Here is a 16,112-nt window from a genome sequence, read left to right on the forward strand (position 1 = left end):
TCATATTTAATTCATTTGTGTACCATTTAAAGTGGCATTCATCATCTTTTGGCTCGTATGCACATTTACTTTTTGCCAGAGGAGTGCTGAAATGTAATCGCTAAATGTTGTGGCCTAGAACACCCCACGCTGTCTTTTGCATTTGCACCCACTGTCAGCTCTGGAGGGCACGTGTGCAACCGTGTAATGTTTTATTTATTTCTCTTGTTACTCGCTTCCTAAATTGGAATTTGTGTGTGTGTGCGTGTGTGTGTAAGCAATTGCATCCATTTTTTTTCATCCAAGGTCTGTTTCCATACTGGATCTGCGCTGCAAGACAAATTGATCATTTTTAATAAAGATGTTGGATGCTCTGTCAGCATCCTGGGATCTTGGACTCTCTGACTACTACACCGTTTTTAAAGCTGGACCAGCCCTCTAAAGACCTAGACCTAGAACAAAAGAAGATCAGTTGAGACCAGACCAATACTAAACCCCCTTAAAGGAGTAGATCAGTTCAGAATTATGTCCCAATAATTTACTCATTCCCACATCATCCTAGATGTTTATTTATTTATTTCTTCAGTCAAAAAGAAATGAAGAAATTCCAGTCTCCGTGAATTTTTTCTCCATATACTGGACTTCAATGGGGTACAACAGGTTAAAGGTCCAAATTTCAGTTTCAATGCAGCTTTATAGGGTGCCACAACGATCCCAGACGAGGAATAAGCTTCTTATCTAGCTGTCACAGTTGGTTTTGGCTTTTATTTTGAAGTTTATCATCCTAGTCATGGTTCCTGGTTCTTGTCATGTGACGACCTTGCCCTTATGTGAACATGTCATATGCTTCCCTAGTTTGATGAGTCCTGTTCTGAATGGTTCCCTGATTGGTTCCTATGTGTCATGTTTCCCTAGTCTCTGTACAAACAGTAGGACAAAAAATATTAAGTCAGCCAACAATTTTGCAAGTTCAGTATTCCCACTTAAAAAGATGAGAGAGGCCTTTAATTTTCATCATAGGTACACTTCAACTATGAGAGACAGAATGAGAAAAGAAATCCAGAAAATCACATTGTCTTTTCACATTGTCATTGTATGTTTTTTTAATTTATTTGCAAATTATGTTGGAAAATAAGTATTTGGTCAATAAAAAAAGTTCATTGCAATACTTAGTTAAATACCCTTTGTTGGCAATGACAGAGGTCAAATGTTTTCTTTAAGCCGCCACAAGGTTTTTACACGCTGTTGCTGATAGTTTGGCCCATTCCTCCATGTAGATCTCCTCTAGATCAGTGATGTTTTGGGGCTGTCACTGAGCGACACAGATTTTTAACTCCAAATACTTTGGTACTTCTCTGCCTACATCATGCATGAAACATGGCCCATCGCAGAAAGTGGTAGTTGAGCATTTGTGGTTAAAAAGTATATACATTGTTTTTTTTTTTAATCAAAAATGAAAGATTGTTTTGCTAGATAAGACCCTTGATCCTCTGCTGGGATCGTTTAGAGCCCATTGAATTTGCATTGAAACTGCAATTTTCAACTTCAAACCATGGTATCCCATTGAAGTCCACTATTATGGAGAATCCTGGAAAGGTTTCTGGAAACTGAAGAAAGAAAGACATGAACATCTTAGATAATGTGGGGGTGAGTACATGATCGTGAATTACTCCTCTAAGCCCCGGACCAAAACTAAAACCCCTGACCTAAAATCTAGATAAAACTAGACCAATATAGCTTTTTTTCTATTATTAAGAGGTCTCAAGTCCAATTCATCAAGAATCACACTTTGGAATCATTGAACCCTGATTTTTTTAATGCATATTGAAACATAGCATCGAAGAAAGTTGCATGAGAGAGTTAAGAGTTTGAGAGACTGAAAAGTTTGGTCATGTTTTATGATGGGAAAGACATCGCTGTATCTCTTTATTTTAGAAGGCAGACATAATATTCAGACTGTGCTTTAAACATCAAGTGACATCAAGTTGCGCAGCAACCCTTGACAAATGCCCTGATGGAAAAAAATGAATGCAGGTTTGTGCAAATGGAACACTGTTGCCCTTGAATGCAACATTGAACAGAGCATCCATGAACTGAATGCTCATGAGGAGATTCACACTATTATCCCACAGACTTCTTTAAATATTAAACAGCAGGATGTTGTTGATAATGTCCAGCAAGGAATTTAATCAGATGGTTTAAGCTGTGTGTGGCATTGACGCCTGTTGCTTCATGTTTACAGGAGTGCAACAACAAGAAGAACTGCCATTGTGAAGCTCACTGGGCACCTCCTTTCTGTGATAGGGCGGGGTTTGGTGGAAGCGTTGACAGTGGACCAATGAGACAAGCCGGTAAAGTGATGGACAGCTGCACTTTTGCTAAAGCAATATGCACTTTGCCTAACACTGCATGACTTGGTTAACATGCTTAATACTTCCTGCAGTGATTATGTTCTCCTTTCCAATCTAAGGCCAGAAACATGCTCTTCTATGCAAGTATGCAAACAGATTTTTTTAGGTGCCCCTATTATGTTTTAATTTATTTAAATATTACCTTTCTTGTAGTGTGTAATATAGCTGTTTGCGAATGTAAAACGTCAACTTTGACTCGCCCTCAAACACTGAAGTTGTAACTGAGGTCTGTAAAAGTTTATTTCGTGTTGCATTGCATGCACTTCTAAAGGATGAGGACTCTCGCTGGAATTGATACAGTAAAACTCAGTATCAGTATCATTACTTTTAATTTTGCTGTGTATGCTGAGAAAGCCTCCGGAGCCGGAATTCAGATATGGTAATGGCTGTATCGTTTCCGATACGCGCTGCAAGCTGTAAACCGATCATAACAGACTGGGCCATCTGACCTTTTAGAGCTATTACGACCCATCTACGGTTAGACCGTAATAAATAAATAAATAAATACAAATTTGACTCCCCTGCCCAGTCGTCAGACCCAGACCCAGATTTAGTTAAACCAATAAATAATTTAAGAATAAAGATAAACGTTTTATTTAGATAAAGTTTATTAACAGAAATGCGCAATTTGAACTGACATTTCCAAAGTAACCTGGATGTATAGTCTTCAGGAAGACCCAAGGCCCAAAATAACCAACAAAAACAAGTAACAAATAAAAAGTTCAAACTACATTCCCTCGAGGTATGAACTCAAAATCCAACAAATTACCCGAAACTACACTAACAAAACAGAGCAAACAAAATGTCAAAAATAAAAGGAAGGTCAAACCTACAAAAACATCCATACTGAAACAAAAAAAGACATAAGAAAACAAAAGCCTATTGTGATGGCGGTCTGACGGCTGGAGAGGAGACCGGAGAAGTGCGACCAGCCCAGAATCGCAACAGCTCCATGTCTGGAAGCAGAAGGGATGTTTTAAACCCTCATCAATTATTGTGGTCCAATCATGGAAAGAAGCAGAACCGTCCCGCAGTTGGTTATCCTACTTAAAGAAAAAAAAAGAACACAGAAATAGCAATAATGAAAAAATATATATATACATATATAAACATAAACGGAATTACACAATTCTGTAACAGAGCGTAGGCTCTTAGAAAGGAAAGATGGAGAGACTAAATCATTTTTCAAACCGTTCAGACCCTGTAAGAAAACATGTGCTGCATTCTGCAATATAATATGTGAAAATAAGTGTTTTTTTTCTTTTGATGTAAACCTAATGTAGGAAAACTCCAAAACAATATTAGGAACGTCTCGGGTTACTATTGTAACCCTTGTTCCCTGAGAGGGAACGAGACACTGCGTCGTCGAGTGACGACACTCTGGGAACGCCCCCAGCGTGACGGCTCTGAAGTATGAATGAAATCAGCCACCAATCCGATTGGTGCAACGTCGTGACGTAACCGGCGACGGCGTACGCGGAAGCTATAAGAAGGCGCCGCCCCAAACAACAGACAGCCTTTGCGATGAAGCGAGCGCTCTACGTGTAGGTGTGGCGACGAGACGCAGTGTCTCGTTCCCTCTCAGGGAACAAGGGTTACAATAGTAACCCGAGACGTTCCCTATATCGAGGGAACTCAACACTGCGTCGTCGAGTGACGACACTCTGGGAACGTCAATACCCACTATGCCACACCGAGACACGCCCATCCTGGTGTGAAGCTGGATCCCAGGCACACTCAGGACGCAAGCACTCTAGCACCCGGCGTAGCCGGGAGGTCCAGCTTATAAAATCTTATAAAGGTGTGTGGATTAGCCCAACCCGCCGCCTCACAAATCTCAATAAGTGAGGCTCCCGAAAGGAGGGCCACCGAGGAGGCCAAGCCCCTCGTAGAGTGAGCCCTCACGGCCATGGGTGAAGGCATATTGCACACCCGACAAGCCGTGGCTATCGTCTGCACGATCCAGTTACTAATAGTCTGTCTCGCCGCAGGCAACCCTTTCTTAGGGGGGCCAAAGCACACCAGAAGCTGGTCCGATTTCCTCCATTGAGCTGACCTGTCTAGATAGATCCTCAATGCCCTAACCGGGCAGAGCAGGTGCAGCCTAGCTTCCTCTGCCGTCGCGTGAGGCGGAGGATGAAAAGCCTGAAGAAATACCGACCCCATCCCTGAAGAAGGGACCTTGGGCACGTAGCCCGGTCTGGGATGCAAGATAGCCTTCACCCCGCCCGGGGCAAACTCCAAGCAAGTAGGCGTGACCGCCAACGCCTGGAGGTCCCCCACTCTCCTCAGAGAAGTGATGGCGAGGAGAAATGCTACCTTCAGGGTCAGATTTCTCGCCTCAGCCGACTCCAATGGTTCGAAGGGGGCCTCAGCCAACCCCTCCAGAACCACCGCCAGGTCCCAAGCCGGGACTCTGGGATGAGCCGCAGGCCTCAATCTCCTAGCCCCACGGAGAAAACGCACAACCAAGTGGTGTCTACCCAAAGGGCCCCCTTCCAAAGGCGAGTGGAAAGCCCCTATGGCTGCCACATACACCTTCAGAGTGGATGGGGTCAAACCAGCGGAGAAACGGTCTTGGAGGAACTCCAGTACTGAAGCGATTGCGCAGTCAACTGGGTTCACCCCCCTTTCTCTACACCAGCTAGTAAAGACATTCCACTTTAGGCTATACAGTTTCCTCGTAGAGGGAGCCCTAGAGCTGAGAATGGTCTCAACGACCTCTTGTGGCAGACCCTCCTCTAGGTACTGTGCCCCCTCAGAGGCCAGACCCAGAGGTTCCACAACTCTGGCCTGGGGTGGAAAATCACACCCCCTGCCTGAGACAGCAAATCCCTCCTCAGAGGGACCTGCCACGGGGTCCCGTCTGGAAGTGCCACAATGTCGGAGAACCAAGCTCGGGACGGCCACCGGGGTGCCACTAATAGGAGGCTGATGCCCTCCCGGCGGACTCGCTCTAGAACTCCCGGGAGCAGAATGATCGGGGGAAATGCGTACAGACGCTGCCTCGGCCACGTCTGTGTCATGGCATCCAGCCCTAACGGGGCCGGAGGCCTGAGGCTGAACCACAGTGGGCAGTGGGCAGTGGGTCGTTTCTACGGAAGCAAACAGATCCACTTCCACTGGGCCGAACCTCTCGCACATGGCCTCCACCACCTCTGGATGGAGCCGCCACTCCCCGGGCCTCAGCCCCTGCCTCGACAGGACATCCGCTCCCTGGTTCTGGTCCCCTGGGACATACATCGCTCTGAGAGACGACAGTTTCCCCTGGGACCACAGGAGGATCTGAAGCGCCAATTTGCATAGTGGGCGTGACCTCAGACCCCCCTGGTGATTGAGATACGATACCACCGACGTATTGTCGGATCGTATCAGGACATGGTGGCCGTGAAGGTCTGGGAGAAAGCTCCTCAAAGCTTTGTAAACCGCCAACATTTCCAAGCAATTTATGTGCCAGGAGGAATGTTGGGGTCCCCACGAACCCCTCATGAACCGGCCTTCCATGACCGCGCCCCAGCCCGTGAGGGAGGCGTCTGTTGAAAGGATCTTCCTGCAACATAACGCTCCTAACACAGGCCCCTGGGACAGGAACCTCGGATCCTTCCATATAACGAGGGAACGAAGGCATCTGCGCGTTACCCTGATCATACGGAAAGGTTTTCCCCTCGAGGAAAACCCCTTGGTTCCTAGCCACCACTGGAGGGGCCTCATGTATAGCAGACCCAAGGGAATTACGTTGGATGCTGCTGCCATGAGTCCCAGCAGTCTCTGAAACTGCTTCACAGTGCGGCTGTGGCCTAGCTTCACCCTTGAGACCTCCGCCAGTATAGAACCCACCCGTGCGGGAGACATGCTCGCTCGCATCGAGGTTGAGTCCCATACCACCCCGAGGAACGTAGTCCTCTGGGCGGGTATCAACACGCTCTTGGCCGTGTTCAGTCTCAGCCCCAAGCACCTGAGATGGGCTAAAACGACATCTCGATGCCGAATCGCCATCCCGCGCGACTTTGCCATAATGAGCCAGTCGTCGATGTAATTCAGCACACGGATGCCCTGCAGCCTCATAGGGGCCAGAGCTGCATCCATGCACTTCGTGAAGGTGCGAGGGGAAAGAGCTAGACCGAAAGGAAGCACCCGATATTGGTACGCTTCGCCCCCGAAAGCGAACCTCAGGAACTTCCTGTGGGCAGGAAGGATGGAGACATGAAAGTATGCGTCCTTTAGATCTATCGTGACGAACCAGTCCTCGAACTGGATCAGATTCACGATCATTTGAATTGTGAGCATCTTGAACCTGAATCTCCTCAGAGACCGATTCAAGTACCTCAGATCTAATATTGGACGTAAGCCTCCACCCTTTTTGGGAACAATGAAATAACGGCTGTAAAAGCCCGACTCCCTGTCTGGCGGAGGGATCTTTTCTATCGCCCCCTTGACCAGCAGAGACTGTACTTCTTGTTCCATAACCTGCCTCTGGGCCGGGGGGACCACAGTCCAGACCACCCCGCTGAACTTCGGTGGTGGAACTCTGAACTGCAATCTGTACCCCCTTCCCACTGTACTCAGGACCCAAGCAGAAATATTCGGGAGGCACATCCATGCGCCGATATATTCTACTAGGGGAACCAGCCTCTCGAGGCTGGTCTCTGGTACCCACCGAACCCCCTGCCCGACCCCCTGAAGCGGCCACCCGGCAGAGCTTAGTCGGGGAGGATTTTCGGTGTGCGCACGCATTCGCTGCCCCGCCGCAGGTCGATTTCGAGGCGGCTGGGACAGCGCACGTACGCGGGAAAACGATGAGGCCCGAAGCGTTGTTAACGGCGGGAACACAACATCGATTTCCCCAGAGCTGCGGGCTCGGAACGACCTCGGTCGTCCGCCCCCGGGAGGGCCAGCTCTGAGCGATCCCGCCGCAGCTAGGACCGCTTGCCAGAAGCCTTCTTCGCCTGAAGGACTTCCCTCAAGTCGCCCTTCGGCTTAGAAGACTTCTGGCGAGAACGTCGCCTCCTTTGCCAGGCTCCCTCGGGAGGGGCGCGGGAAGCGACGCTCTCCTTTTGCGCCTGTCTGTGGGCGCTGGTGGAGGGCCGGGACTGGCCACCAGAGACCTCCCTGCTGGCTACAGGAGGCCCCTGGCGGCGAGGGAGATACTGCCGGAAAGCCGCCGACTGTTTCCTCACCTCCTGGAATCTCTCGACAACGCTATTGACTGCGTCGCCGAAGAGACCCACAGGAGCTATCGGGGAATCCAGAAGGAAGGATTTCTCCTTCTCCTTCATCCCCGACAGGTTTAACCAAAGGTGCCTCTCCACGCACACCATGCCAGCCATAGAGCGGCCGATAGCACGGGCCGTCTCTTTGGTGACGCGGAGAGACAAGTCGGTAGCTTTCCGCAGCTCTGTAATATCGTCCGGAGACGGACCCTCTCCCTCATCGAGCTCTTTGAGGAGCTCAGCTTGGTATGCCTGCAGTACCGCCATGGTGTGCAGGCAACTACCAGCTCTACCGGCCGCTCGATAAGCCCTGCCCACCAGGGACGACGTGTCCCTGCATGGCTTGGTGGGCAGGACAGGGGCTTTCAGGGACGCTGCTGCCTCGGGAGACAGATAGCTCGCTAGTGCCTCCTCGACGCGAGGCAGCGTCCCATAACCAGCCTCAGCCGCACCCACGACACACCCGAAGTCAAGAACTGGGGGTGTCGATAGGCGCGATGAGTATGGTTTTCCCCATGATTTGCACAACTCATTGTGCAAATCCGGGAAAAACGGCAAGCCCCTGCGTGGCGGCTGAGCACGCTTTTTGAAGAAGCGTCCATCCAACCTGCTCACAGGCTGGACTTCCACCTCTTCCTGTGGCCAGTCGATAGTGAGTTTGGCCACAGCACGTGTCAGCACGTCCACCAGCTCTTCTTGAGCGGGAGAGTGAAGAGGTGAATTCACCTGCACTCCGCCCGCCTCCAGGCTGAACTGATCTGATCCCTCGGAATCAGACAGCATCAGCACTGGGTTATCGACCTCGTGGGAAGAAGCCGCAGCGCGGGCTTCCTCACGAGGCGGAAGAGCGTCTGAATCATCGGACGAGGATTGGGAAGATGCCTCAGCATGCCCGCCTCCCGTCGCGAGATCCAGTTGTGAGCCCCAGGATCTACGCCGCCGCGCTGCCTCAACAGACGCGGGACCAGACCCACGGGGCTCGCGAGCCTGACCGCCTTCGGTGAAGACGGCCAGCCGTGAGCGCAGCACCCGGAGCGGCAGCCTCTCACACTCGCTGCAGGCGGCACCCTCAAGCGCCGCCTGAGCGTGCTGCGCTCCGAGACACTGCACACACAGCTGGTGTGTGTCCGAGCCCGTAATGAAGCGCGGGCACGGTTGAACACACCTTCTAAACTGCTCGCTTGCCATGCTTTCTCAGAGAGGGACTGATAATCAGACAGACAACAGTAAATAGACAAACAATATTCACACAGAGCGCCTCGCTGAAGAGCAAAGACTGTCTGTTGTTTGGGGCGGCGCCTTCTTATAGCTTCCGCGTACGCCGTCGCCGGTTACGTCACGACGTTGCACCAATCGGATTGGTGGCTGATTTCATTCATACTTCAGAGCCGTCACGCTGGGGGCGTTCCCAGAGTGTCGTCACTCGACGACGCAGTGTTGAGTTCCCTCGATATAGGGAACCGTTAGCATAATAGGGGCACTTTAAACTCTTTAATAGATTTCTTTGCTTATTTATCTATTTCATAAACCACTATACATTCTTGCTCAAACGTTTACACACCCCTTGCAGAATCTGTAAAAAATTTGAATAATTTTAACAAAATAAGAGGGATCATACAAAATGTGTTGTTTTTATTGGTATTTAGTTATGTCCTGAATAAGGATATTACATTTTCCATGATTTATATTTTACATAAAATGTATACATATATTCCACAAGACAAAAAATGTAGCTGAATTTATAAAAATTACACTGTTCAAAAATGTATGTACACTTGATTATTAAAGATATAGTCACCCAAAAAAGATTTTTTTGGCCCATGATTTACCCACCCTCAAGCCATCTATGACATTCTTCCTTCAGACAAATACAATTGGAGTTATATTAAAAAATTTCCTGGCTAATCCGAGCGTTATAATGGCAGTAAATGGCAACCCAGAATTTAAAGCCCAAAAACGTTTATCCATCCATTATAAAAGAAATCCACACAGCTCCGGGGAGTTAATAAAAGCCTTCTGATGCAGATCCGTTTATATAAGTTTATTAAAGTTTTAAATATGAGGAGATCTTTTTCTTACACAAACGCATCGATTCGCTTCAGAAGGCCTTTATTAACCCCCAGAGCAGCATAGATCGATGCACTTTTTTGGGCTTCACATTTTGGGCTGCCATTATAAAGCTTCGTTACCCTGGACATTTTTTAATATAACTCCAATTGTATTTGTCTAAAAGAAAAATGACAAAATCATATACACCTAGCTTGGCTTGAGGATGAGTAAATTATGGGATCTTTTTTTTTTTTTTTTTTTTTTTTTTTTTACATTTTTGGGTGAACTATCCCTTTAATACGGTTTCATTACCTGGATGATCCATGGCTGTTTATTTGTTTTGTGATGGTTGTTCATGAGTCCCTTGTTTGTCCTGAACAGTTGTCCAATTTTCTGTCCAATTTTCTTCAGAAAAATCCTCCAGGTCTTGCAAATTCTTCAGTTTTCCAGCATTTCCCCTCTCCTGCATTGACTGTATGATTTTAAGTCATGTTTTCACACTGAGGACAATTGAGGGACTCAAACATATCTATATGGATACATAACATATCTTCCCCCCTAAAAAATCTCATATTTAGATTTTGTCTAAATATTAAATACTTCTAAAATAACAAATGATTATTGAAAAAGGGTTTACATATAGTAACAAAATAATTGTATGTAAAATATCTTGTTCAGGACAATACTAAATAAAATATGCATTTTGTATGATCCCTATTATTTTGTTAAAATTATTCCCAGATTCTGGTTGTGTAAACTTTTGAGCACAAAGAAATGCAACGAAATCACGAAACGTGCCAGTGCCTTTAAACCAGATGTATTATCTGGTATATGTATTTTATTTAAGAATAAACAACTCGGCACAAAGAAATAAAAAAAGAAAATGTCCATCCTTGGTATTGCATAGCTAGCCTAGAAGCTTTATGCTTACAAACATGCATGGAGTATTTTTCGACCATTTGGGCCTCATACATTCAGATTTTCCAAATATACTGCTTCAGAAAGTGCACTAGCTCTAACCACTTTCATCCCCTCTGTGACAGCCACACCGCAGGTAGAACAGTGCAGACTGAAAGTACAATGTACTTACAAAAACCATTAAACGATTTTCCAGTGGAAAAGCATAACCGCATTGACAAAACACATCATTGATTTACTGGTGGAAACCTGAAGCACTGCGCTTATATGTCACTCAGCAGACACTCAAGAACTTCGAGACTGCATGTAAAAAGCAGTGCAGGTGGAGACACAGGGGGATGTTGATCGATTCCTTTTTCACTCTAACCTGACTCTGACATCTTGTGTTTTCCCCCTCTGTGCCATTCCGTGCCGTGCTGTACAACAGATGTGCGAGTGTGTGTATTAATGTGCGTGCTGTCCTATGTGACAACAGCTGACAGCAGCGCTGTGGCCGTGGGCGTGCTGGTCACCGTCCTTTGCTTGCTGTCGGCGGGACTGATTGTGTGCCTGAAGAGGAAAGCGCTGGTCCAGATGCTCTGCATCAATAAGAAGAGCGCCATTCAAAAGCTAAGGTGCCGTTTCCTCCAGCAATGTCTTCCAAAATGTGTTTGATCCTGGATTCCTGCTGGTATCCATCTAGGGACACCCAGAAAAACCTTGTATGGAAGCTAAAAGGAATTAAGTTTCAAGTTCAGTACAAGTTCATATCGAGTACATTTTCATATTTGGGGCACAATATAATTGTGAACAGAAAATTATTTTGACATTCGTTAAAAAAATTCATGGTCACAGTAACACACTTACAATGGAGGTAAACTGGGCCAACTTTCCAGAGGGTTTAAAAGTCTAAATTTGAAGCTTTGTACTTTGGTTAAAACGCTTGAATTATTCAGTAAAACCCCATTTATAATTTAAGCCTTACAGTTGACTAAATCACCTTTTTTGAGGTGGGAATAGCTTTCTTTGTGAATGAACTTCTGTGTTGCTAATGTAATTCCTAGCTAGTTTCTTTGAATGTATTGTATGACAGTTAAAGGGGGTTGTGGCTTTTTGATGGATGTTTAAATGGTAGGGTTAGGTCAGTAATTGATTGATTTACATTACCATTCAACGGTCTGGGTAAGATTTGTTAATTTTGAAAGAAGTCTATAGTATTATATATATAGCTCAACAAGGCTACATTTATTTGATCAAAAATACAGTGTCAAAAATAAATGAGTGAAATGTTTTTGCGAAATACTTTTGAGAAATACTTCAGAAATCATTCTAATGTGCTGATTTGAAAAAAAATATTTCTTATCATTTATGTTGAAAAACTCAACACTGCTGTTTAAAGTGTAACTTCGCTGATTTTCAAGCCACTTCGTATTGTTACAATGTTGGTAATATACATTAATCAGGCATAACATTATGAGTGAATAACACGGTTTATTTCTTCATCACGGGACCTATTGGTGGGTGGGATATATTAGGCAGCAAGTGAACATTTTGTCCTTAAGGTTGATGTGTTAGAAGCAGGAAAAAGGGCAAATGTAACAATTTATACCCAGTTCATTGTGTTACCTGGACAGAGAAATTCACATTTATTTGTCAGCAAAAGCATTTTGCGTCATCCGGCACACTTTTGACAGGTCCAGAGCTTTCATGAAAACAACAGATTTTCCAAAAATACTTAGTAAATTTCCTTTATGTCAACACATTATTTTATTGTTGTTGTATAAATGTACACTATGCCATTATGGTTTAAGCCAGTCAGTGATGCTCCATCCGACATACTAGCATACGACTAACTTAAACTCATTTAAATATTTGTATACAAGTTACAAAGCTCTTTACAAAGCTGCTGTCACTTTAAGATCGAATACACGGATCCAATACACTGATAAACATCTGATATTCATCCAACTGTTTACATTCACTTAAGACATAATTAACTTTGTTTATGTGAATACTCGACAAAATGAACATTTTGACATCCGTCTTCTTCCACTTTGCTATAAACTATAAATCAATGCTCAAAAATGCTGGGAAATTATTGAACTTCACGTGACCCTACAAGAGTGATTCCTGAAAGGCTTTCTGTAAAAACCCAAACACCTTTTAAAGAAGAAAAAAAATCATCCACTAACTTTCAAAGCTGCTACAGAAACGACTTTTGACTTTGAGGACCTTGATAGAAATGTAGTGGAGTAAAAAGTACTATATTTGTCTTTCAAATGTAGAGAATTTAAAGTTATAAGTTTCCAGACAAAGTAATACTCAAGTATAATACAGATACAAAATACAAAAAGTGTACTTAAGTACAGTACTCAAGTAAATGTATTTAGTTACTGTTCACCTTTGGCAATTTGTGCACTCTTCAAACATCAGGATGGTAAAAATGGAACACTATGGCAACAGCAAGACATAATGTAGGTCATTATGTGACTCTTTGTCCATCAGGATATAATTTTAAAATGGTGTGTATTTTAATATTTACATGTCTACTTGCATTGTAAGTGCTTTACTATAAAAGTGATTTTTCCTTTTTAAACGTAAGGAGTAAGTCAAATTTTTTTGTGGTAATCAATATTATGCCACAGATAAAAAATGAACTTTCCTACTGTAATCACTTTCAACACCCTAATAATTGAAATAAATGAAAAGTCTTTTTTAATTCTGCAGATCAGTTGGGCGAAAGAGAGCCCCCAGCCCCCCACAGACACAGTCAGTCTTCAGAGTCTCGCCTCAGCACAAGCATCCCTCTTTACCTTTACACTCCCGCTGTGACAAGGTAAGCGTTTTGCTCTACTTATCACCAAAATATTTCTATTTTAAATAATACATATCTTATTTACATATAGAATATGTTTTCTTTTTTTTTTTGTATTTCTTATCCAGAATTCTTTACCTATTTTTTGGTACTAAAGATAAAATCTGCAAGCCTAGAGTTGCAATTGTGATTTTATATTTTTTTAATTTGTATTAATTTATTTTTATTAGTAACCATTTTATTTTAGGGTTCAATTCTCATTATAAACTAGTTGCTTATTAGCATGCATATTATTAGGATATTGGCTGTTTATTAGTAATTATAAAGCATAAATTAATGCCTAAATTAAGACCTTATTCTATATTCCTTAATCCTATCCCATACCTAATCTTAAAAACTACCTCACTAACTATTAATAAGCAAAAGCTGTAGTAAATAGTGAATATATGTTAACCATAACTGTTTAACTTTATTAATTATATTTTATTAATATTATATTATATATTTTTACATTATTACATTATTTACATTAACAAGATTTTGTATTAAATCTTATATTCCATAGTTCAGTACTCCGGCGAGGTCAGTTCACTTGCAGAATTACTATGCCTGTCCAAGCCGATTAATTCCTGACTTTCTGTATACACACCATGAGACTTAGGTGCATAATTGATTTATTCTCCAGTATTGACCCTCAAAGAATTTTAATGAATTCCATATCTTCATTTAAAACCTCAAATGCTCAGTTTGGAACCATTTCAGTTTCAATTCAGTGTAATGCACCTGAGTAGCACAACAATGTATTGATTGAAATTGTTGTTTGTAGCTGGAAGCCTTTGTATGATCAAGAGGTCAGTTCTCTATGTGATTGGACAGTCCCCATTGAAGTGTGTCTGTTTAATGGTAAAGCATTGAGTAATTGCATCATCTGGGTATTTTTAGTCTGCGTGCAGTGTGCAATACCAAATAGCAGCAATGTATGAATACCTTTATGAAAGCACCTTGAACGGTATTGGCTTGTAAAGCAATGTATCCAGAAAGAGGTACAGATGGATTCCTCGAAAGGTCTTAAAGGTTAGCGGTAGCAAGCAGTAAAACTCATATTGAATTCTTTTTCAAGAGCTGACTGTCTTTCCACAGACATCCCATCCCTGTTCGGAGCCTCTACTCCCTCCACATAACTTCCACAGTTTGCGTCGGCTACCTGAATGTCCCACTCGCTGCCAGCCCATTCACATCAGTCACCCCATGCCCATCACACTGGGCGTCAGCATGGGGTCAGGTCTGCAGCCTCTGCCCTCCGTCCCGCTTCAAAGGACTCTAGTCTCACACACACACTCGCCGGGCAGAGCGGCAGGCTTCCACACACTCCCACGCCAGCTTCCCTACATAAACAACCAGGTAAGTTGGGAAATATTAATTTGTAAAAAAAAATTGCATTAATTTGCATCAAATATATTGTAAGTACTGAAATTCGTCAAGCAAGTGAATAAATACATAGATCCGCTGTTCATGTTTGTATTCCCTAGTGGTCTAATGGTAACATTTTTGAAAACATTGTCAAAGATGTTCATCAATGATTGTATATTAAGACTAGGGACACGTTTGTGTTTTGTTTTGTGAGTCTTCGCTATGACATTAAAGGGATGGTTCACCCAAAAATGAAAATTTGATGTTTATCTGCTTACCCCCAGTGCATCCAAGATGTAGATGTGTTTGTTTCTTCAGTAGAACACAAATGAAGATGTTTAACTCCAACAGTTGCCATATAATGCATGTCAATGGGGTGTTTTCTATGAGAGTCACTATGAGAGTAAAAAACACATTGATATATACGGATCCATATTAACTGTGGCACATTGATGTTTTAAAGGTGCCCTAGAATGAGTTGAAACAATATGTTAAATTGTTCTCTGATATCTACATAGAGGGTATGTGGCTTATTTAAGGGCAAAATGGTCCAGACACAGTTTTACAGGTCCATTTACAACCCTAGAAATTGTCCCTGGGATGTAATGCTCTGTTTTTGCCTTATTTTGAAGGGCCATGAATATTAATATTGAGCTATGCTCTGATTGGCTTATTTCAGCAGCTCACACAAGTTCAGTTGTTCAGTGAAGTGGCTCGTGAGTCCTGACAGAACACAGACCGACTGAATGACACTTTAAGCAGAACATCTCAAATGGAGATTGGTAAAATGCAGCTTACTTGTTTTCAGATCATCCGCGTCGCGTGCACGCGTGAGAGAGGGCTAAATATATATCTATGATTGCGCCGGGTTTTTGACCTTACTTGACGGAAGTAATGGGGTTGGGATACTAGATTGAGATTCATCTGATATGAGGTAAAAAAAATAACGTACTGTTCGGTTTCTTGCAGAAACCGATCGTTTCGTGTCTTAAAACATCAATGTGTCGCCACGAGCCGCAGGTTTTAATATGGATCAGTATATCTATGTGTTTTACTCTCATAGTGAAGTAAATAGTGAATTATATTTTTTAATTAAAAAAATAGCTATAAAAGATATGTCCTCACTTTGTATCAACTCTGCCTGATTTATTCAGAATTATAAAAAGCTCCTGACGTTGTAAACGTACTAGATGGGTGTCTTTGACCATCGCACTCACAGTTTCTGTCTTTTGTAGCATCTTGGTTGCACATGACCCAGCTATCTAATAACACAGTGCTCAAAGTTAAAATAAGTTTGACTTTTAATAAAAACCCATCTTTCTTGTTTGAATGGCCAATAAG

General features: G+C 43.6%; 1 protein-coding gene across 4 annotated transcripts in view; it reads left to right on the forward strand.

The window, feature by feature from the left end:
• The window catches only part of adam12b (ADAM metallopeptidase domain 12b), a 126,478-nt gene that overhangs the window by 106,223 nt on the left and 4,143 nt on the right, over positions 1-16,112 (forward strand). Inside the window, exons 18-21 of one of the 4 annotated variants that reach the window (XR_010908021.1) lie at positions 2,222-2,330; positions 10,995-11,298; positions 13,274-13,382; positions 14,502-14,523. Coding sequence is in view for 2 of the 4 variants with exons in the window: in XM_067455287.1 (XP_067311388.1) it covers positions 2,222-2,330; positions 10,995-11,181; positions 13,274-13,382; positions 14,502-14,762 (666 nt within the window). In the remaining 2 variants the exon portion in view is untranslated. Of the gene's footprint in view, positions 1-2,221; positions 2,331-10,994; positions 11,299-13,273; positions 13,383-14,501; positions 14,763-16,112 lie in introns of those variants that run through there. The other 3 variants (XM_067455287.1, XM_067455288.1, XR_010908020.1) reach the window with 3 other exon arrangements.

This window comes from Pseudorasbora parva, chromosome 10 (assembly GCF_024679245.1).
Source record: "Pseudorasbora parva isolate DD20220531a chromosome 10, ASM2467924v1, whole genome shotgun sequence".
NCBI lineage: Eukaryota > Metazoa > Chordata > Actinopteri > Cypriniformes > Gobionidae > Pseudorasbora > Pseudorasbora parva.